The 24,504-nt window shown below is 39.5% G+C and overlaps 2 protein-coding genes across 3 annotated transcripts in view; one reads left to right on the forward strand and one right to left on the reverse strand.

Annotated features, from left to right (window-relative positions):
• The first annotated feature begins 1,588 nt into the window (after positions 1 to 1,588).
• dhrs11a (dehydrogenase/reductase 11a) lies at positions 1,589 to 20,130 on the forward strand. 2 transcript variants are annotated; one of them, XM_010792609.1, is made up of 7 exons: positions 1,589 to 1,961; positions 15,179 to 15,388; positions 16,917 to 17,011; positions 17,324 to 17,453; positions 18,343 to 18,435; positions 18,521 to 18,586; positions 18,681 to 20,130. In XM_010792609.1, the coding sequence occupies exons 1-7, from the start codon at positions 1,830 to 1,832 to the stop codon at positions 18,720 to 18,722; spliced, it is 768 nt and encodes a 255-aa protein (XP_010790911.1). In that variant the 5' UTR covers positions 1,589 to 1,829; the 3' UTR covers positions 18,723 to 20,130. The 2 variants fall into 2 exon arrangements, with proteins under 2 accessions (XP_010790911.1, XP_010790912.1); XM_010792610.1 differs by lacking the exon at positions 1,589 to 1,961 and adding an exon at positions 12,769 to 12,965.
• LOC104963922 (sodium- and chloride-dependent GABA transporter ine) overlaps positions 19,695 to 24,504 on the reverse strand; it is a 24,524-nt gene continuing 19,714 nt past the window's right edge. The window contains exons 8-13 of the mRNA XM_010792608.1: positions 22,711 to 22,823; positions 22,477 to 22,617; positions 22,294 to 22,393; positions 21,615 to 21,715; positions 21,343 to 21,510; positions 19,695 to 20,891 (exon numbers count right to left, since the gene is read on the reverse strand). Of these exons, the coding sequence (XP_010790910.1) occupies positions 20,739 to 20,891; positions 21,343 to 21,510; positions 21,615 to 21,715; positions 22,294 to 22,393; positions 22,477 to 22,617; positions 22,711 to 22,823 (776 nt within the window). The 3' untranslated portion in view covers positions 19,695 to 20,738. The remainder of the gene's footprint in view (positions 20,892 to 21,342; positions 21,511 to 21,614; positions 21,716 to 22,293; positions 22,394 to 22,476; positions 22,618 to 22,710; positions 22,824 to 24,504) is intronic.

Consider the following 24,504-nt stretch of genomic DNA (forward strand, 5'->3'; position numbering starts at 1 on the left):
CCTCAACCCCTCCCCCCCCCCTGTTGATAATTCTCGATCGTTCGCACGCTGACATTTAAAAAAAAAAATTGCACTTCATATGAAAAAGGTTGCCGACCCCTGCAGTAGACTATACACCAGGGGTGTCCAAACCTTTTTCACCGAGGGCCACATAAATACAAATATAAGAAGGGCTGGGCCACTGAGAGTTATATTGCCTCACAAGTTCAGTTATAAGTTATCAAAATCAATCAAATGTAGGTAAATGATGCTTGTGGGTGTTGGCAGCTCATCCCTTAACACAGAAGCCTCAGATTGATTATAATAAGGAGAAATAGGAAGGCGATGCTTGTTATGTAAATAAGTCATTGGGCTTTTTTCTCATCAATTTAAGATTTGTTAGAAAATGTTTCCAACTTTAATTGACTGAATTTATTTGTAGAGTGTTCTTATTAACACATGAATACTACTGTGTAATATATTTTTACATTTATAGTTAAGAAGTACAATATAAGACAAGCAAAAGTTTCATTTTTGGGCCATATTCTATTACTCTTTGAATTTGCTGAGGGCCGATTCAAAATGGTCCGCTGGGGGACGGATCGGGTACGCACCGCGCACGCGAGTAAACGTGCATCGCTTTCTGGCTCCGTAATCACGTGCAATTTAAGTCTCAGGTTCCGACTGGTCACAACAATAATTAAATATCACTCTTAATACAACTAAATAATTAACATTTATCTATTTTGGGGTGCACATTTAGTTGTTTGCTGTCCTTATTTCTTCATGTTAAAAAGTGGTTGCCACTGATGACAACCAAAGGCCAAGAAGTGGTTGACATTTTTTCTGAATGGTTGCCAATGGCAACCTGGCAACCGTTACTGTCGAGCCCTGAATTATTCCTAATTCCGAATATAAACGTTACTCTCACTGATTGAAAATATGTGAGGCTTCAGATCATGTGTATATCTTTATGATCCACGGTGTAAATAGAAGTAAATACTTCCATATAAATATATATTTATAACATTACTATTAATACAACCAGTGGTGTACTGTACTTAGGTACAATTCTGAGGTACTTTACTTGAGTATTTCCATTGTATAATACTTTGTACTTTAGTTACTTTGCTGATATGGAATAATTATAACAAATATGATACTGAAAAATTACTTAAATTACACCTGGATTACATTCACATGCTACCCAGCTGTAAATTAAGTAATTCAAATTAGTTCCACCTTTACCAGTTGTGATAATCATTTTTGAAACATCAATAATTATAATCATTTATAATAAATATGATTTTGAAATGGGTCAATCTGTACTTTTACTTTTGGTAATTTAAGTGTATTTTGATGCCAGTACTTTTGTACTTTACTTGAGTATAATTTGAATGCAGTGCTAGTTTTTTTGTGTTAAGATCAAGTTCGGAATTCTTCTCCGACCTCTGAATACAAGTTATCTTACTTTTGTTGTTTTGGAATATACCCCGACCAAACACTCGAAGGTATCATGTGAGTTATTTCAGTGTTTCCCCAGCAGGCAGCAGAAGCCTCCCAGGCTGAAAAATAAAGTGGGAGGTGAAGTGAACCAAACATTTACTCACGCCACTGCCCTTCATATTTCATCCAGAGGAGCGCATGGATCCGGGCTCAGGCATACTGCCCGCCGCTGTCCTGGATGCTGCACAGACAGGAGAGACAGGAGGCTCGAACTGCTGCATCCTCACTTTGAAGATATCGCACATAACAGTAATATCTGCGACGTTGACAGTGTGAACCAAGCAGCCAGAGGAGCAGCACAGGAGCTGTTGTTTTCGCGTACAGTACCGGTGTAGACAGGGGAGATGGAGCGGTGGAAAGGCAGAGTGGCCCTGGTGACCGGAGCCTCGGTGGGCATCGGAGCGGCGGTGGCCCGGGCACTGGTCCAGCAGGGCATGAGGGTGGTCGGCTGTGCCAGGAATGTCGACAAAATAGAGGTAAGCATTTCATTTAATATAATTTAAAGCCGCCGGCGAATGGTCTATGCTACTCATGAAACAAGCTAGCAACAACAAACTAGCTAACTAACATTAACTGTTCACTAACATTAGCTTACAACTTCAGCTAGAAACCATTAGCCCCAAAGGTAAAACACTATGGACGTGTTCTGTTTGTGACGTTAGGCAAGGCAGGCGTTAAAAATAACATGTCAGGTATTATGTTGCGTTAATGATAGACCTGTAACGTTAACAAATTCCTTTCAAGATAAAGTACCCTATTAATCCTAACAGAATTGCAAGGATAGCATATTTGAATGAATCACAAAACAACTATGGACTCTTTAAACGATCCCATCATAATAGGTATAAATCAGTTAAATCCCCATCGCTTTTTGTTATCGATTTCCCATATGAATATTACAGAGATATTAATGTAGCCTGAATTTTAACTAAACAATGTGAAGGCAAATGTGATGCTCCTTAACTTGCTTATCTCCCACCACATTACAATGCAACATTAACACTCTCCATTATTAACCCTTGCTGAATAGAATCTCTGGCTTTTGGTTGACCTTCTCCAGAAAGGTCAGAGGTCAGCAGGGATTCAGTATGATACTTCAGCTAGGGAGATACCTGTTAACCTTCCACTGACCATTTTGTGGGACAGTAGCTGGTGGCTCACCCTGTCATCCTGCATCCACTGCCAGTGTGACAGTAACAAACTGTTAGTTCAGGAAGAATCAAATTACCTCACTGCAGTTTCCAAAGAGATTTCAGTGGACGCCCATTGGTCTTCTGGAGTCTCAGGGTGTCCCCAGTGTTGTGGGACACTGTCATTAAAATGTTGACTAGTGCACTTAAGAATGTCGTTCCGGATGATAGTTTTCAGGGTCAAACTGACTGCCAACAAAAAAAAAGTTGCGTTAAAAAAGACCCATGCCATATAAATCACAGTGTTATATGTACTCCATTCTAGGGCTAAACCATGTATTTATCATTTGTCAAAATACCATTCTGAAGAATAAATTGTAGTGATGCAGAAAGGCCCTGGCCTGCAAATTGTATGAAAATAATCATGCAAAAATGATAAAATAATTTCCTTCAATTGCATGAATCATCTCGCATTTTCAATACCAGTAAAAGTAACTGCAAATTAGTTCGTTTTTTTCCAAATTATTCAGCCCTGCTTTGTACAGAAACATTCATTTCTGATGTGGTTTGAAACAAAGGTTATTATATGAACCATATAAAATGTACATTTTTAGGTCAATGCTCAAATAGCTGCATAATACAGAACTTAAATCTCTCCCAGTATGATCAGTCAACAGCCATTACAATTCCTGATCTCATTGCAACAATGTAATTGGCGCCAGTGTTTTAATATCTTTCAACTGCTTGTGCATTTTTCAAATGCATATTGAACCAGTTAATTTATAGCTGTAATTAAAAAAATATCACCTGACCATAAGCCATAAGGCACTGCACCTTGCTTATCTTTCAGCCAATAATTAAGCCTTAGTCCACACATGTCCAAGCCTACAGCACTTTTTAGACAGCTAATGTTTTTCCTTAAAGCATAAAACTGTAGCTTGGCAGGCCTCTGGTTGTTGAATGTTAAAATATTGTACTGTATATTTTCACCTCACACAACATGTTTAACTACTTTAAATAATACACCGCAGGCTATTTTTTATGGTAGCAGTCATAAATCCCAATATTTTCTTACATCGAATGTAAAGATGACGCTATACAGTAGTGTGGCTGTTATACCCGTTTATGCTGTTGCTGTGTTTACAGTTTGCAGTAACATAGTTGGCAAAAGGAGCAACATCAGTTTCAGGAACTGTGATGGTGTTGTGTAAGCACAAATGACAAGCAGGCGAGTAACTCATTTCCAAGTTTCTCTTTCTAGTGTTTTTTAGGAAAAAATTCTCATGATTCATTTAGATCTTGTTTTTTTTATCATGCAAGAATGTTCACTACCTTGACACACACACACCCATGCCCATACATGCATACAGTAATTGTAAATTGTGCAATAGATTGCCTCACTCCATTCATGCTCAGGTCACATGGCCTCTCTGGTCAATAGTTAACTGCAGCAGCTTGCGACTTGTGCAAGACTGAAACAAGGTCACACCGTTTCAAATCTTCATAGTACCTTTTTACATGATACAAACAGCTGGCAGCATTGGTAACCATTCCTTATTATAGACTCACCAAAGCTTAGATTCATACATATTTGGCCACATTAGGGAATGATATCAGTGACCGGTTTCTATGTCTCCCATTCTGTGAAACATTTCATCACTTGTACAAGACCTCAGAGAGCTGTCTGTGTGAGTAGAGGGACAAAGCTCGTATTGTACTCTCTGCAATGTAAACTGGGTTCTTGCTGTAGCTGTGCCAAACCTGGCATGCTGCTAGTGGGGTGATGCAAGTGTCCATCACGAAGCGATTGTTCTTGACCTCTGTTTGGTGTTTATTTCTTAACTTTCACTGTCAATATTGTCCAACAGCAATTGTAACATCCAAAGAAGACTTGATAAAACGATAATGAAAGGGAGATATTTATAGATTTGTGTTTTTTTCTGTTCAAACGAGTCATGTAGAAAGTGTAGAGTTGTGGCTGGCTGCAGTATTGTTTTGTTGTCTGTGAGACTATAGAGTTGGCAAGGGGGGGGGGTGGCTAAAGGGAGACGTGTGGTCACCATGGGCTCTGTACAGGAATGGAGAGGACAGGGACGCGGCCAAGTAGCAGCAGCACAGCTTCTCATTAACTCTTTTGAAACCGTTAAAGAGTGGAAGTGGAAGAAGCTTTTATTTCGCTGGAAGATAAATTCTCTTGACACAATGTATTCTCAATGGTTATATAAAGGTTTAGAAGTGGCCTCTGAACATAGGACAGTGCTTTCTAAAACTGTGCCATTGAGAGCCGTGTGTGTGCACATTTTCTTTACAAGAAAAACAGGCAATGCAGAATTAGAATTTAGTGGTAAAACCAGAATCCAAAATGCTTAATTTCTTCCACGGTTGGAAGTTGTATATTATAACTATTACAATATACAGTAGTCTTTGGGGCTAATACTATTGGCAAAAAGCAGATGATTAAAAAGTACAGTGTAATACAGTAACAATGCCAAGTGGTGCTCTCCAAAGTGCTGTGAGTAATGCAGTTAAGTAATTAATGCAGAGTATTGCACAGTTGAATAATTGCTTAAGTTATGTAGGCAAATATCTTCCATCACCGGCAAACAGAGGAAGAGAATAATATCACTATATGGATGCAGGTTTTATTAATTCTGCCATATTTTTTGGATCTTATATTCTCTGTAGCCTATATCTGTCTCTGTAAAGGAGGACATCTAGTTACTGGCTGATCGTGGTTTTTTTTTATCTCGGAGCAGAAAGCCTACATAGCCCATATGTTGGCTTTATTATATCTGCTTACCTGGCACAAGGTGATGCAGGAGTAAATACACCGTTATGGGAATATAACTCCAGTTGATGATCACCACAACCTATTAAATGTTCCCTCATTTAAAACACAAATATAAGATTTAAGACTTCTCTACCAAATTTGGTCAAAGAAAACAAATGAAGAGAAGTGACATAATGCTGTTATGAATTTAGATACAAGGGATTTAATATGTGTTCTTTTCACTTGAGTTCACAAATGACACTTGTTGTGTTATTGAAATGTATAAAAGCATTTTCTGTGTTAATCTTCCATAACCTGGTCTGATACGTTTCATTTAGCATATAGACCTTAGAAGATATCCGTAAATTGCTCTTTTATGTTTTTCCATTTTATGCAGGTCAGGGCTGATGTACAGATTAGTGTCAGTGCTGCCCTGGGGGGGGGAAGGGGGGGGATGGGGTTGGGTTTGTCACATAATCAATCCAATTCAATGGTTGCCTATGCACTCAATGATTCCTGGAATGTACGGTTTGAGTCCAACAGTATTCAGGCTGGAAAAAAAATCCTGATTCCTCATTCCTCATTGTTCACTGGAGATCAATAAAATGGTTACCTCCAGTCTCTGCATGGATTTTTTCTGAAGGATCCAATGTATCAAACAGGCATTCATTTGAAATCTATTCAGTACAGGACAGATTACTTTTTTGTCCATGCTGCAAGTTGTCATATTTGATTCAGCTCAGGCTTAATGCAGAAGGACCATCTGCTCCTTTGTAATAAATACATATATTTGTATTTTAAGACAATTGTTAACTGCTAGAGGGAAACTGACATGCTTTTGAGGCAACTTACAATAGAGGCATCCATCAAAATTCAAAGCTTTAGCTACTTCATTTTTAGATGAGATGCATTTAGAAAACACAAATTGTGGGTTTTTCAGATGTATTGTTTGCGAAGTGTTCTGCTTAAATGATGTCCAAAGAAGATTATTAATTATGGATAAGAAAACTCAAACCCGGAGTGATAGACAGATTATTGTTGTTTTCTTTCTTTCTTTTTTTTTCTTTTTTTTTTTGAAATCTTGACAGTCGATGCAAATAGCTTTTTGAGACAGTAACAATTGAACACATTTATTATATTCAGTTTCAGTTTTGTACCTTTTTTTATTTTTACTGGCTTATATCAAACAGTCATTGGTTGCCTGTTACTGCAGCCTCTCCACTTTTTGTTTTGGCTTGCCTAAGCATCTTTTATGTAAGCGAGTGAATTCTAAATGAAAACTTGAAGCCCTTGGCACGGCAGGGGAGCCAGGAGGTTAATTTAGGACCTTGGCTGACTTTTGGTGCCCAATTCAGAGGGAGGTAAAAGGTGCTCAGTCATGCTTCAAACGCTGAGGTGACACAATAAAAGGCAATTAGTTTCTCTCTGTCTGCAAATCTGACACTGTCTCACCCTTATCTGTCGGTTGTGTCAGAAGGGGCTGTTTAACAGTGAATAGATTTCACTCCAAAAAGGATTTGAAGTGGGTCAGGTCAGACAACTTTACTCTGTTTGTCTCACTGCCTCTCCTTTAATCTGCGCCCTGTTTTGAAATTTTGGAGATAAATAAAGAGTTAGCTAGTTCTAAAAATCCTATTTAGCCTCAAATACAGAACAAACAGTCCTCTCTTTATGTTTTAACATCGTGATCCTTGCTGTACTTCTTGCCATCGACTTAAGGAGAAATGACAGCACTGCTGTCTTCACCTCTCCAGTTGCGGTTTTATTTCCCCTGTCAATTTTCTCCTGAGCTCATCAAGTTACCTCGCAGCTTTTTTCTGCTCAGCTTCTGTCTTACCCATGCAGAAAAGCTTTTTCCTGACTGTACGTTTTCCACTTGAGCTGTAAGCTGACAAAGACTTATACCTAACTAATAATCCATCATGTTTCCAAGGATCCTGCCCCCAAGAGAAGAGACCTTCTCACCAACGCAACACATGGCAGCATGTATGGATCAGTCCAAAGCAGTGGGCTCAATTGTTTTCAGGGTATGGATTTCTCGCGGATATTTGAAACAGATTTCTGATGAAATGCTAATAGAGAATCCGTTTTTTTTATTGAGTGTGCAAAGAAAACTGACCTCAGTACGATTCAACCTTTCAACAACAAGGCCATTCAAAGTGCTTTACATAATAAAATAATAAAAAGCATCAACGTCATTAAGACAAAGTAAAAGAACATAACAAAAGGACATTTAAAATGCATTAAGGGCGACTGTGGCTGTGAGGGAGTGTGGTCGTCTTTCAACCAGAAGGTTGTGGGTTCGATCCCAGCCCATGCAGTCAACATGTCGATGTATCCTTGGGCAAGATACTTAACCCTGAGTTGCTCCCGATGGCATGGCCAACGGTGTGTGAATGTGTGTGAATGTTAGGTCCTAGAGTAAGGTACACTGCTCTGTATGAAAGGGTGGGAATGGGTGAATGACATGTAGTATGTAAAGCGCTTTGAGGGGTCTTAAAGACTGGATAAAGCACTATATAAGTATAGTCCATTTACCATTTACCATTAAGGAGCCTAAAGAATACCACAGTAAAATATGTTAAAATAAAATATAATAGTGTGACAGTGCAGTCTAACAAACACATATTAAAAGGCAGCCACAAACTGAAGTCTACAGCCTACTTTGCATCCAGTTTTATGGACGTTAATTTCAATTATCCGATTAGTTAACAAAGTAGCAAAAGGTCAGAAATGTATTCCAAATGCTTTCTAAACAGTAGTATTTGAAAACAGTTAGCCAGTGGAGTAATATGATCCACTTTCTACTTTCTTGGTGACCAGCCAATCGTGTCTGCAACATAAAATCCAAGTTTTTAACAATGGAGTCTGGTGGCGTGAAGAAGAGCGTTAGCGATTCAGTTCCTTGTTGGCAAGGGCTGCTTGAGGACGCAGTTAAGAGGTGAGAATATTATAAAAATATCGAACTTGTAAACTGATATTGATTTGTCTTTTTTAGGTGGCTAAAATAAGTTTTACTGTTGGCCCCATCTACCTAGCAGCACATTGCTTTTACACTGACCATAGACAAGTACCTCAAACAACCCCATTTTCAAACAATCTGAACCCTCCCTTTTAAATGTCTTCTCATCGCTTATGTCAGGATTGTTTTAAATTACTTCTACAGATAAACGTGATTGGTCTGGACAGCTCAGTGACCCCACAGAGCCATTCAGCAGGCACCCCCACCCACCGTCCTCTCTGAGCTTATCATCTTTCAAGGTGTAAGGTTTTACTGGCAGTGATGTTCCCTCCGCGGGCCTCCTGCTATGATAGGTGGAGCTTCCTGTCCCGTTCTGTTGAAGACTTTCTGGAAACTTCTTCTCTGCGTTTACAGTCTATAGTGAGGTTGTCTGTGTGTTCGCCATTGTTTAAGGGGGGAGGACTTCACGTAAATGCTAAGTGCAACTGCAGAAGCAGGCCAGCACTTGTTATTGAAAGTATATTTGTTGCAGAGTGCGAAAGAGAGCACTCTGTGTTGAAAACAGTTAATATTCTACAACACAAAAACAGAGACAACTTTAGTTCAGTGTTGATGAGAAAGAATGCAAATTGAATTGTTTTTGCTTCAACAGCGTCCAAATGGGATTTGTTACTGGGAGTTTTTGGAAGCATTTTATGGCTATTCTAAGCTCAAATGCTGAATAGACAAAGCTCCGACTGGCCCAGTTTGAAAGGTTTTTCTTTTTGAAGCTTCTGATCAACGCTGTCTCCATGAGACTCTCCTATGTCTCTTTTTGTTGTCTGCTCTGGGCTCAAAAACGTAGCATGCATAATGATGTGGCTCAAAGCTAGCCTCAGGGCCGCCCCCAGACCTGCGGCCAGAGCAAAGTTGTTCCAGCGGCTGGCATCAGGTGCAGGAATAACTCATCACATGAGAGATAGCCGTGACGCATGCTGGTTCACAACAGTGAGGGTTCACCCCTTTGCATGTTTCAAATACCAACAAGACAACTGGAGAGTCATTTTTTTATCATATGATGCCTATGTGGATAAGTAACAAAAGGCTGCTCTCTAGTTCATCTAGTATTGAATGTTGGTTATGCCATCCTCACTCTGTTCTCTGTGTTTTTTTAAATAAACATGTGCTGCTGCCTCTTTCTGATTTGTATCACTTGGGAAATCAAATGTCACCACACTGGTTCCACCAGTCTGTTACACAACACAAGGCTGCCTGCTGTGTCTTCAGTCTATTGAGGTTATGAAAGCCGTTTTCATTTGCAGAACTCAGTACCCAACATTGTTTCTCAATTACTCATCGACAGGCACAGGCTTTTAGGTTTATGGCTTAGGGCTTGATCGGAACTCCAGAGAGGTCTGTCAATCAGTGTCGTTTCAAACAAAGAGCATTATCTCTTTGTCTTATTCGGACTGTTTTGAAGTTGTTGTAAAAAAACGCCCTGTCCAACCTTTAGACCTTTTTTTGTTTTTCCAGTTTGTGAAAAGGAGATAATGCACATCCATCCCTTCTCCCCTGCCGCAATGCTATTATACAGCCTACTTTCACCTTTGACCCCACACTCTGTGAAGTCTTATTTTATTTTCCACAATAGTAGTTCAGCTAATGAATGATAGGGTTTAGAGCAGGGTTGTCAAACTCAAGTCCCGGGGGCCAAATCCGGCCCACTACTTCATTTAATGCTGCCCCACAAGAGCTCTGAAAGAATATAATACGTTTATTATACGGTTGCATGATGATTTACAGAAGCACGTTGCCCATAAACTACATGTCCCATAATGCATCCCGAATATGATTTTTTTTTTTTTCAGAATTTGGCTTTAAAAAAATTAATCATTTTGTGACATTCTCACTGAAGAGACTTCCAATGATTTGCCCTAGACTTCTGCTTTCAGACGTAGTAATTATCAAGTTATTACCCTGTCCAATAATGATCCAATGCAGAGGCAATAATGTCATATAATACATACTTTTATATTAAATATTTACATATGTATTTTCATATAGTCTTAGGGTTACAACCGGCCCTTTGAGTGCAACCAAAATGCTGATGTGGCCCGTGATGAAATTGAGTTTGACGCCCCTGGTTTAGAGGAATAAAGTGTCAGTACTGGGTGTGCTCCTCAGAGAACAAAAATAAATCAATAAAAGAAGAATATGTTTTTGGCTCTCTGGTTCATGGCTTTCTTCATTTTACATTTCAATGAGAATAAAATCATCCAATAATATGAATTCATGTATTTGTTGGATTTTTCCTCACTTGCAGGACCCATCATGTGCTGCGATTCTGCTCCTTCTTATAGAGTAAAACATAAAGAAATCTGAATGCATTTTGATCAGCTTTAGGTTTAGCTTTCTCACTCTTCTTCTGTTTCACGTTCTGCTGCCAACCCTCCCTCTGCTCCTCCCTCCTGCTGCACACTTTTTGTTATCACTGGTCAACAGTCACAGTAATGAGGATGAAAATTCTTTGTGACAGGCAAAATAGTTTTGTGTGTCACAGGTACTTAAAAAATGGAACAGGAAGGAATTAAGAGGGGTGCGTTTTTTTTGGCCTAATTATGGCTGCATTACATATTTTGAGATCTTTTTGACCGCCTACCGGCCTTTTCAGAGCATTAGAGAAGGCAAAATGGCCTATAACACAATCCATCTTTTGTCTGTGAGTCTTCCTGAGTCAACCTGAGACAAATCTAATTCCTCAGCTCTCTCTGCTCATGCCTGCTGCCTGCTGCTATTGATCTGGCTCACCACTTAGAGCTTGTCTGCCTTTAGCGGTTTGCCATCTTTATTCTTATCTCTTTCCTCTCCTCTCCCAGCGACTTGTTTTGCTGGTCCATTTACACCAGTTCCACGTGAGTGGGTAAATGATTGATGAACGTGGTGTGGGACAATGATGCCTCATGTATTGTAGTGCTTATATAACAGCCCCCTGCAGGGTTTACTGGCTGTGAATGTAACCATGTAGGCATGTAAACATGTGTCTGAGAGCACTGCGTGGGTGTTTGTACACCCATTACTGTAACATGTGAAAGCTTTATGACCTGTTGTAACATCATTTGTAAGGTTTTTTTATCTTTCCGTGTTGCTCTTATCACGACTGTCTGGGTTATAGCAAACACATTTTATTTAATGAATGGAGCTCAGTGTGTTCCGTCTTTCATAACCATCCAAGAACAAAACTATATGAATGTAACAAGCAACATGTAAAACCTTTTGAATTGTCGTCCACAGAAGAGCAAAAAAGAAAAAGAAACTACACAATGTAACTCAGAATTAGAATTCTTCATTGAGACAATTTTACTACATAATGTCATGATTTGTTTACATTTTGGTTGATAGGATTCTGATGGTGGGTGTGTCTCTCCTGTGCGCCTAGTACACATGGCCCTCAATTATCTTCAGGTTTGTTCTGTGGGTTTTTTAGGCTCATTTAGCAGCACTATTGTGAGGGATTTTTTGTATCCCTGTCTTTAAAAAGTGTGACACTAAACACGCTTGAAGCAACATTAGGAATGATTCAGTGTTTTTGCGCAACTGTAGTTTCAAAGTACATGCTGTGGTTAATAGGGTGGTGCAGGAATGAGTCCTAAACCTGTAAATGAGTAGGCATTTTAGCACTTCCTGATATTAGGTCTGTGTCATGCCCCCAGGTTAGAGAAGCTGGAGGACATCAGAGGGGAAACCAGATCATAAATCTAATGAATATGATCCAGTTGCCTGAAATCAACTTAGTGCTGTTAATCCTCACGCTCTTCTCCAAGGATATTGTAAAACCTGCCCACCAAAGTTAAATAGCGAACAGAAAGTGACTGACAGAGGCTCCATTCTTCCTATAGCAAGTTAATGTGGTATCAACATTACATTTTAAGGTTAAATAGTTACATAATGATGCTTTAGGTTGCCATATGCCTACAGCATAAACAGTACATGCAAGAACAAGTAGTGCCCCTGTGCAAGTCTGAGACTGTTGCAGAAGTGTTTTAAGAATACAACTGGAGAAATAAGAATTGGAGTGTTTTGATATAGTTTTGCTGATGTTATCTGCATCCCACATTCACCTAAATTTATCAAGAATTTCAAGGTAAGAAAGGGCGGGTCATTGCTCATTTAGTATTTATTCTAACCTGCAAATATCCAGTTTCATTATGCTGAATGAATGGTGTGTACAACGTCTGTGCCAACTATGTTGCTGCTGCATGGTTGCTTATCTGTGGGGTAGCATACTGTGGGCGTGGGCAGAACCCGCCCTCATACTGGCCATAGCAGTACAGCTGGTGCCAGAACACACACACACACACACACACACACACACACACACACACACACAGAGAGAAACACACACACAGAGAAACACACACACAGAGAAACACAGTCTGAGACTTCCTGTTGTTGGACTAAGATCACAGCCTGGTGGCTCTGCTGCTCCCACTTAAACCTCAGTAACACAACACAATCTCCCCCCCTAACTAGTGGCTGGCATGGCTTCCGTTTCATGTTAACCTCCTTTCTGATCAAAGAAGAGCCTCTCCACCAGTCTGTCTGTCTTTCTGCCGGAGAGCCTGGCCCTTCAGGGATTCAGGTGAGTGTGAAGTACAGACATTTGGTCTAAGGCAGCTCACATACTGAACTCTAAAGGCATCTCTGCAGCTGAGCAGACCAGTGAGCACAGCTTCACATTTCAGATAATAGACTAAAGGGCATGGTTCACCTTTCTACAACACGGGCTGGAGATTTGTACTCATTACAGATTAAACAAGTGTTTCAGCATTTTGACAGCTTTATTCGGGTAATGCCTTCTCTGGATAATCCCAGTTAAACAGCTTAAAGAGAGAGCTGGGAAATCTGCACGCTGCTAAGTGTGAGATAGGATGCATTCGCTTTATTACGGTTTTGTTAAGAAGAAAAAGCCAAAATCATCCCTTAATCCAATATCATCGTGATTATAAAGCAGCAGGCTTTACATATACTAAGTGTTCTTTAGGAGCGGCTGCAGTGCTTGTGTCCAGGTGTCAGACATTTAACAGATAATCCCACATGATTACCTTTCATCACCTGTAGTGTCACATGCTACTTTTTGATGGACCAAGAGTCTCTTTAAATAAAGCTGATGATGATGCTTCCAACATTTTCTGTCTGCTAAATGTCCCTACGTTTCAGATGCCTTCTCTTGGATTAGTTGCACCACAAAAAAATGTGCTCAACGTTATAGGCTGCAGTTTGATTACTCACTATTTTAACTTCGTCTTGCCAATAAAGCAAGTGAAAGAATGTTTGATGTGTTTTGGGCCTTAGATAATTTCGTCAAGATGGATATCCTCCATTGTCATGTAAAAGATTATTATTATACATGTATGCCAAGTAATATACATTTGTGATGGAAATTCCCAACGTTACTGACAAAGCATACTAGGGGTGAACTTTATCAACATGACATTTATATTTAGCTAGCTCGGGAATTTCGTTGTTTATATCCATGGTGGTCACACGCTCAATATTTCCTATGGCTGCTTTGATGATCTTTCATCATTTCCCAGTGCTTTGATGGTTAAATCTGTAAACAATCCCTTGTTGCATCGTTGCGTGAATTATTGTTGATATTGTCAGCAATTCCCAACTATAGTGGTACCAGGGGGAAGATAATACATTTAATTAAATTAGCTTTGCTTAACCAACTCGACTAAAAGAATGTAGTAAGAGATAAACAGTTGAAATGGTCAACTAAAAGTAAAGAATAAACAGATTAAATAGTTAGCTTATGTCACGAGCAATATAAGTACTTCAAATGTTATTGATTGGACAAAAGACTATAACAACAGTAACTTCAAAGCTAGGGAAGGCAAATTATTTTAGAATTGTCTTTATATCCAGACCAAAGATCAGTCAAATGCTCTCTGGTATCTGTTGCTGTAACAAGGCTGTCCAATGATTTCATTTGGCTCCCAGTGAAATTAATGGATGGCCTACCTGACAGTGTATCTACATAACAGCCTACCTGCAGTGAGGAAGTTTGATAGTGATGACTACATAGTGACGCTCTTGTTTCCGATACACTCTCTCGTAGGCTTGTCCTCCAGCAGTAGTCAGGCATTGTGCTTATAAGAGATTCTGGGGATTTGTTTTTGAGGGAGGCCCAGAGGGATGGGCTTTATTTTTTTCTTTTAAGGATTCTTTCAAAAATCATTTTTTTGGAACAGAGGCTTTGGGCAGGTTGTTAAAAATGAAAAGAGGGACATTTTCAGTATGGCCCCATGTTTGACGCTCACACAGACAGTTTTTCAGTTCTTGTGCATCCTCTCTGTCTACCAGCAGCCCCGCCCTGTTCACCTCCTGTCTGACTGGCACCCGAAAGGAGACATCAGGTGACGGGTGCAGCTGTGCCTGGCAGGGGGGTGTGTGTCAGTTTGTATCAAACCGACTGTGGTGCTCGGCCAGCTGACCTGGTTGGAGTGCTGCCTGCTCCACTGCAGCAGGAACAGGACAGCTGTATCCCGAAGCAAGAAAAGGCATCCCATCATGCTTCTTCTCCAGGGTCATATTTTAATATTGCTAGCTAAAGTGCATTTTTAAATAGCTTGAAGGTAAAAGAACACACTGATGCTGTCAGGTTACTTCTTGCCCTCCACTAATGTGGCGTTGGTTTGATGAGTGCCTGTCCTCCATGCAGAGTGGGTAGGGTGTTCATAATGGCAGGTTAATCATTTCCAGCCCTTACCTAACAGTTGTTCAGTCCAGATAATCAATTGTTTATGATCCTCTAACAAATTCCATTGTGTCTGATTTGTGCTTTTATAGAAGCTGGCAGCAGAATGTCAGAGCGCAGGCTACAGTGGCACACTGATCCCTTACAAGTGTGACCTGTCCAACGAGGAGGAGATCCTGTCCATGTTTTCAGCGATCAAGACGCTACACAAGGGCGTGGACGTGTGCATCAATAATGCCGGACTGGCCCACAACGAGCCGCTTCTCAGCGGAAAGACGGAGGGCTGGAGGAACATGATCGACGTGGGTTGAGACACAAACACAAATATAAATGCTTTAGGCTGAAAATAAAAAAGCTAGAGAGAAACATATTAATTTAAAGTGGGGATGGTTAGAGTTATCCTCTTCCTCTGATGTAGTATTGATTTTATGGTTGCACTACTCAAACAGTGAAGCAGAAGTAAGAGCTGAAACGGTTGCTCAGTCTGAGTGGAAGTGTTTGTATAGCTTGTATAAAGAATAAGAGTTAAAGCAGAATGTGTGCACACAGACCCCCCCCCCTCACAGAGGCTGCTTCATCGGCTCTGTAGAGAGGCCCACTAATGAAAGCCAGCACTATTTCTCTTGTTTGGACCTTTACAATCTGATTCATTGAGCCCTTGACCACTGCGGACCCCCTGCTCCAAAGTCCCCGCCTTCAGAGTCCCGCATTTGTAACGCTCGTCCATCTGTTGTCATGGCAGCCTGAATGGATGTGTACAGCAGTGTATTTTTAGCCTGTGTTTAATCTGTACGCTGACCTTGTTTGGTCACTTCCCCCCCTATCTTGCCACCACGTTGGCTTTAACCTGCCCGTCTATCAACGTCATTACAGGAGCAGCTTAGAGGACACAAGCTGGACAGGAAGAGCAGCTTCAGTCTCACACAGTGACCCAGAGAGCACCAGCTCAACTCATGCACTGTCATCATCACATAACACTTTTTATATTGAAAAATCACATTTTAAGGGGACAGTTCACCCTAAAATAAATAAACAAACATATTTTGCCACTTGCCTGTAAAGCTTGTTATCAGCATTGGTTGGTAACGTGTGAGATGTTATATGATATCGCCCCATAGAGACGTTTTCTGTCCAGACAATGGATTTGCTAAAATGCAACTATGCTACTCTGCTTTTGTATCGGGAGTCCTTCCATAGATCATGTTACTCAATATACACAGACTTTGTTGTGAGCAGTTTTTTGCAGAAACTATTTTAATTCTTTCTAGAACTGCCAACTGAGTGTATCAACTAATGTATGATAGGATTGCAACAACTTAAGAAGTAAACGGTAATGGTGTCCTCCTCAGCTGAGCGCTAATGCTAGCTAGCTTTGGTGAGCTCAGGAGAGCCTCTTGTCCATAAGAGGACGATTGCTTCCTCCTCCTGTGCGATGATACGGTGTGCCAGTAGTTTGGTAGAAAGAAAATAGTTCCTGAATGCATCTCAAAGCAATCTGTGGATTATCTTGAGTAACCGGGTCATCATTTCTGGAACGAGACATTGTTTTTTGGATGTATTTTTTTAGCTTTAAGCAGAGTGTCTACTTCTATAATGTCGGAGAAAAGCTAAACTTCTAGGGGCCGACAGCTCACACAAAAACCAACAATCTAAATATTGATAGCTCTACAGGTAATTATAATATACATTTTAGATTTTGGAAGTGTCCTTTTAAGATCTGTAAATGATATCAACTAACTAATGTTTTCTCTTTTACACGGCATGTATTTGGCAGTGAAAGGAACATGCATTGAATTAATGAAAAAAAATGTGTCTTCCCCTCCTCTTCAGGTGAACGTCTTAGCTCTGTCTATCTGCACCCGTGAGGCTTACAAATCAATGAAGGAGAGGAATGTGGACGATGGCCACATCATCAATATTAACAGGTAAGCCATAAATCAACTTTAAATCTAAGAACAAATGTTAAAGGTAATCTGAAAAAACCTCAGTAAATGTGTGAATGGCTGGTATCAGGTAAAGCCCATTGATAGCCTGGACCTGGAACAATGTGAAGGACTGTTGGACTCTTTAATCAATCAATCCATTTCACAAATCATTCATTATAATGCTGTTGTGGAATTATTTAGATCTAGTCATTGATTTAATTTTCTATATTTAGGAACTGTGATGGGCCTGCAAAGCCCTTTGATACTCTGTACTTTATATGATACTAACCTACCTTCTCCTCCCTGTTACAGCATGGGTGGGCATCGGGTGGTGGCGAGTGCCGATGAGCATTTCTACTGTGCCACTAAATACGCTGTGACTGCTTTGACCGAGGGCATACGGCAAGAGCTCCGAGAAGCAAACACCCACATCAGGGCCACAGTGAGTTACATGTTATCAGAGTGCAGGTTCCTTCTGTAGCATTATGCTCCTATAAAAGATCACGTAAATAAGTGTACACGCAGTGAGCTATGGAAGCTCTGAGAGGCTAGAGAGGGAAAACATTTTTTTTGCCAGGGGAAAATAGTTTGCCAGTCAGCTTTTAGTTTTATCCGTGGAATTGTGGGAAAATAAAAAAAGGTTCTGCAGGGACATCCTTTGTTCAGTTATTTTTTTTAAATACTAACTGTGGCCACAAGAGGCTGGAGTACATCATCCCATGTTTTAAAGAAGCAAGACATGAATTTTAATCAACCCTGCTCTACTGTAGCGCTTTCCTCACCTGGTGTACTTAAGACTATTGTGGCCGAAATGAGTGGATTACAAAAGCTATTCTGACAACTTTTTCATCCATTTTCAAAGAGGAAAAACCCACAAAAAACGTAGCAACATTGAGAATTATTCCAGCAAACCTTTTTGTTTTAAGGATGGGTGGAAAAATAACTTTAGATATACATCCCTGGAAACAACTCCACATTTTTCTTGAATCTCATCTCTACATGGATGGCAGCCATTCCATTCCAGTGTCTGTTGAATTGTCAGTAGTTTATAAGATCAAATACATTTATTTTTATTTTACTCAAACACATATCTATAAATAGTAAAACCAGAGAGACGGATAATGCTGCAGTGGGCTCTTAATTTGTTCCAGAGCTGTACTAACCTGTTTTTTTTGAGAGAACAACCATTTTGATCAGACTTATGGATCACTAGAACTTATTTTTATTCCCACACTTGTCATGTCAGTCGGCTTGATAACTTACTGTTATAAAAGTGTGTTTTCATCGAAGTAGTAAGCACTAAATTCCTCTTGCATTTGCCTCCCCTGCAGTGTATATCTCCTGGAATAGTGGAGACTGAGTTTGCCTTCCGGCATCACAACAGCGATCCAGAGAAAGCAGCTGCAGTGTATGAGAGTATGAAAGTAAGAGTCACAAGATGCATTTCACAAAGTGAGAAAAACAAAATTCATTTTCCTCAATAATCCTTTCTTTTTCTCCACTTTTCAGTGTTTGAAAGCAGAAGACATTGCCAGTGCAGTCACATTTGTCCTCGGTGCCCCTCCTCACGTCCAGGTAATCTCTCCTTCTCTAGCTTTTTTCATTAAATGCATCAGCGTCGAATGCTCTTTAGTTCCTGTATTGATCTCCTTTTCATTTGTGCCCCCAGATTGGAGATGTGCAGATGAGGCCAGTGGATCAGGTGTTATAGCATTGACACAGGAGCACACAGACAGCAGCCATGGTGACTCCTTAGCGACCTCTGCTGGGCGAGGGTGGATAGGATTGGGTAGGATGGGGGAGGGTTAACAAATCTGCTACAGCTGTGTTGGATCTGCAGGGATGTGGAGGATGAGGGCCCGAGCCTTAAGGAGGCTGTGCAAGGTAATGAAGGGGCGTGGACTTTGTTAAAACCACTACAAAAATACTACTGAATGCAGCAACCTGGTATTTGTGAATCGTTGAGCCCGGTCCTGAGCTGAGCCGACTCCAAACTACAGTAGGAACAAAATATATTAAAAAGGAGGGAGTCGCTGCTGCTGTGCTCATCTGCACGGCAGTCACTTCAGAGGGAAGAGTATGCCATTGATTGCACATGTTTTTTGGGTTTATTTTGTAGGTCATATGACATATCTTTTTTGAAATAAAATGGAAAGAGTACCGTAATTGCTGTTTATAAGAATGACATTTTTTTTGTTTAATTTTTTTAATAAATATTTTAACTTTTGAGCTTAGGTAGATGTGGTCTCATACTCACTAACCGTAGACGATACTATGTCTGACTCACTATTACTAACCTTAAACAGTCCACCTCGACACCTTCACCTACAGTATGATCTCACAAACTCATTCCGTTTAGAGCTATCCAGGGTTCAACTACTTTTAAGGTATTGGGGGAAGTATAAGTGCCCTTGTCTGTTAAAGTTCTATTTTTCTTTAAGTTTGGCTGTATAATGTACTTATCCATAGTCGGTGAATTGTTGAGACACTTATAAAACATCTGAATTTAAGTGTACGTTAAATTTAAAACAATTTATGACATTTTCTTGGAAAAAGGACTTTGGTGGTTCGGAAACATTTTTGGAAAAGTCACACAATTACATTTGAAACAGGAACCTTTCATGTTCTAAGACTTAACATTTATTATTATCAATTTTGTCAATGGAGTCTGGTGGCTTTTTTTAAAAAAAAGCACACTTCAGTTCCACTTAAACTGATGCAGACTTTATGGGTGGCTAAATACGCGTTGCTGATTCCTCCAATCACAGCAGTACATTGCTTAGCTTCTGTGCTGGTACTCCTGTCTGCTTTTCCAAACTGGGGGGCGTGCCAACTTCCATCAACTGTAGTTAATACACTTAATATAAAATAGTACCTTACACAACGCCACTTTAAACACTGAACTATCCCTTTAAGCACATGGGTTTCTACTATCCACCTTTTTGCAAAATTAGTCGTTCTGCACTTTGGATTCATTTACCAGGAATTACAAGAAGGAAACACTGGGAACTTATATAGGGGAAGAAACTAACTCTGTGTACATGTATACCCTAGAAATGTACCTTTCAGTGGAAATGTCTCCTTAATTGAATGAATAAAAACATTTGCCCGGAAGTAAATGATGGTCTGAGATATGTTCGTTGTAGAAATAAGACACAAGCTGTGGACTTTGAGTTTTTATGACACCGTACATGACATGGCAGAATTGCATGACCCTGTTAACTACCAGTGTGTATTCTTTTATCAGCAGTTCCCTGTAGCATTTGACCTAAGAAATGAGTCAGCCACAATGAATTGGTACACAGTGGTTAAGGTTCATTTGTACGGACTGTGAAGGTAAAAAAGCGGCATTACTTTGACATTCTTTTGGCTAAAATGTAATAAAAAGTGCAGCATTTCATAATATCAACACTCATTCGTGCATTAACCTACATGGCCAAAAGATGGCCCCCTTAGTAAAGTAAACTCCTTGGAGCTGAGGTTTTGGCCGGATATAAACATGTACACAACAAAAACGGATTCTAATTGCTGTTCAACCAAATTTGAAACAAACATTTGATCAACAGGTTTCCAAAAAATACTAATTTTAATGTATCTGCATGTGCAGCAACAACATTTCATAATCATGTGATTTTGATTTACCAGCAGTTTGATGAAGATTAACACTAATGGTAAATATTTGTGATTAATTTGAGCTCCTTAGAGCGTTGTGCAAAGCAGCGAGGTATCACAGGTGTGTCTGCAGTGGAGGTTTTTCAGTTAGATGGATGTCGGAGCTGATGACAGCTAAGCCTGTATTTGCATCTCTTCCTCCCCTCTCGTAGTAAGCCATTTTTGACTTTCCATCCAGCGTGCCTGGTGTGATGGACAGCTTCAGTTTCTGTAGAAGATATGGACAAATAATGTTAACAAATGGCTTGGTTTCATATAAACATAGCAGTGGAGGAAGAAGTACTCGGATGAGAAGTATTATCAGCAAAATGCCCTTAAAGTATCACAAGTAAAAATATCAAATTTCACAGTGTTATATAAACTACTATTAACTGAGAATTATTATAAACTTATGTAATTCAGTTTCATAGGTAAGATACATTTTTTCCAATTGGAGATACTTTGTGTACCACTGAGTATATAAGTTGTAATAGAGTAAGATGTATAATATTCCCTTTTGAGATGTATTGAAGTACAATTATAAAGTTGCATATGGGAATACATGAGTGCTAGTATCTCAAAATGGTCGGTTCGTAAACGCACTTAATTATATTCCACTTCTACTCATAGGTATATCTGCGATGTGTTTTGTGGCATAAAAAAATAAAAATGTATGTCACCTGGATGAAGGAGCCAGGCAGCACCCACAGTGTGTGCACAGCACCCAGAGGAATCCAGATGATGGAGCCCATGGCGATGAGCCAGCCGACCCCCTGAGCCCAGGGGGGGAACACGTAGTCCTCATAGCGTGCTGGTTTGAACTGGATGATGGAGAAAACCAGGATCACCTGCAGGAAAAGAACGCTTAGTTATAAGACTTTTTACATAGATCTCATTATTGCTTTTAGGTAATATTCATTAAAAACAAATTTTAAAAATGGTGTTGACTTACACCAACTAGCACGGGAGCAACTATCAGCCAACACACTCTGAAGAACAGGTTTGCTCTTTTTCCAGTCATCTCCTCCAGGTTGTCTGAAAGTCGAGTCACCCCTGTGCATGGAAGGCTAACTCAGTAAACAGCAATGCATGTTGACAGACTTGACAGCATTTGGCAATGAGAAATAGAGGTAAATATAAGCAGTGTTAGAAAGAAACGAAGTACAATAAATCAAGTATGGTACGTAAGATAATTTTACTTTTCAGGATTGTGCTTTTTTCTTTACTACATTTGTCTGATAGCTTTAGATACTTTTTTCCATTATTATAGAATCTTATCTCATAGAAGTTGATGCCCTGCTATAGATTAAACTACCAACAAGAGTTAACATTAGCACCACCCTACACATCTACAGCAACCAAAATACTAAATGAACATTAATGCAGCAGTATTATTAATCTAAAACATGGAACACAGACTACTTTAACTGCATTCAGCAGACAGTACTTAAATGTGTTATCTTATACACTTTGAATGCAGTTGGAGTATTTTCACAGTCTGGTAATTTATTTAAGTAAAGTATCCTCTTCGTTCACTACTGATATAGGTCACATAAATATATATTTATAATAGTACTCTCAGGTGACATAGATTATCTGGTCTTTGAACACAACTGAACATATGAGCTCACCATAACACCAACAGATGGCTATGACCTCAAAGAATGCAAGAAACATGATGGACACAATGGCAGTGTAATGATCCATGAGCTGGAACACATAGATGCCCACCTGAAATGAGAGACACGCTCTTTAAAACTGCAGGTAAGTTGAAATCGTGACTTAAAACTACTTTGGTTAAAGTTCACCCTTACCTGCATGACACAAGGAATCCCCAGAATAGCTGCTGCGCCACAGACAGCAAGAACAAACAACTCCTTCCTCTTGAAAAACCTTATCAGTTTGTGATAAAATTCATCCATGAGGCTGGTCACCATCACTTCAACCATCGCAAACTGGCAAAAGAAATATCAGTCACAATATATCTCTGAATTGCTGCAAATAATTCAATGTTTATTTCCCACTGTAATGTGTTCCCCATCGTCTACCTCACTGTCCAGTCCAAGGCAGAGCAGCATGAAGAAGAACATCACAGCCCAGAGCTGAGATACTGGCATGTTGGAAAAGGCTTGTGGGTAAACAACAAAAACCAGTCCTGGACCTGGATACACAAACACAGGGGGAAATGACACTAAATCATAAAGAAATGTGATTGAAAGTGCAACATATGAATCATTTATGATGATCTGATCATTTTTTGCACAACTCAGTGTCACTTGACCACAAATACAAAGGTTTAAAATCAAGCATATATTTGGAATTTTAACTGACTTGTTATTGTATTTATAATGACATAATCTCTAAAAAAAAAGCCTGAACTTGTGACCCTTAAACTTGACAGGTTATTCGGACTAACATAAATACTTTCATCAATTTACAGTAGCCTACAGCTTATTTATGGAGCTATTTCAGGGTCATAAGTTTTGATCATTCAAAAAAATACAATTTATTTGAAAGTCCAAGTTTTCATCCTGAACTTTGAAAAATACAATGTTGTATTCAAAACAAAAAAAAGTATTTGAAATAATTTTTCAGGTTGAATATTATTTTTGATTCAGTTCAGCAAAAAAAATTTAAGAAAATATTTATTTTCATATTTCACTTTTATACATATTTTGATATTTGAATACTTGTTTTTTTCAGTTTCAGATTTTACGTTTTCAGATTCAAAACAATTATTTTTTCAGTTTCAATTTTTTTTTCTTTCAGGTTTCAATCTTTTTTCCGCCTTCAAATCCAGGGGCGGCGCCAGGGGGGAGCTAGGGGGTGCTATTGCCAAAGCACCCCCTAAGCACCCCCTAGAAATATGTTTTTTTCTTTTTTTTTGTGAAAATTATTATTATTATTTTGATTAAATTAAATCAGAAAGATTATTGATTACATCAATGCAAATGTGAAACAAACAAATGTTTGACCAAAAACATAAAGCCAACACAGGTGATATGATTAGGCCAATGGCCAGCACCCATTAGATTTTTTACCGTAAAAAATCTAATGGGTGCTGGCCATTGGCCTAATCATATCACCTGTGTTGGCTTTATGTTTTTGGTCAAACATTTGTTTGTTTCACATTTGCATTGANACCTGGCTGCTAAATCCGCAGAACTGTCACAGGGTGTGTATTATGTAAAATGTGTAACTTTAAAAATATAGGCCTATATCATTTCTTTTTTTAATCTTTAATACTTTTTGTATGCATGCTTTAGGTAACATTAAGCTGTCTTTGGCTCTTGTCTGCTGTAACAATGTAAATGTATCCCCTGTGGGACTAATAAAGATATTCTGATTCTGATCGCAAAAACCAAGCCAATATGCTGCGTTCATGGAGCTACGTAGAAGTGGGGAAGGACAACGCTTGATTGCGGATACGTGATTTCAGATTCTAGAACAGTTTATTGCTCTTATACCTTGATTGTTGCCAACTACGATGCTCAACAGCTCGCTTAACGGAACTTTAATGCTGGTATCAGTTTTGTTTACCACCAATCACGGGAGTATTGTGTATAGAAAGTGTGTAGTTGTATTTCTTGCGCTACCTAACATCCATGAAGGCATCATGACAGAGGGAGGGCTGTCACTCAGGGTGCCAAACTACTCTTTGGTAAGCCCCCGAAGCAATATCAGGGTCAAAAGTCTGAAAGCGGAAAAAAAAGATCTGAAAGCGAACAAAAAAGATCTGAAAATGAAAAACGATTTGAACAGTGGCGGCACCAGAGATTTTCTCTAGGGGGTGCTGTGGGGTAGCTTGACGTTTCATAGAGGGTGCTCAAACATTAAGGGTT

The sequence above is a fragment of the Notothenia coriiceps genome, unplaced genomic scaffold (assembly GCF_000735185.1).
Source record: "Notothenia coriiceps isolate Sejong01 unplaced genomic scaffold, NC01 NC01_scaffold00036513, whole genome shotgun sequence".
Taxonomy (NCBI): domain Eukaryota; kingdom Metazoa; phylum Chordata; class Actinopteri; order Perciformes; family Nototheniidae; genus Notothenia; species Notothenia coriiceps.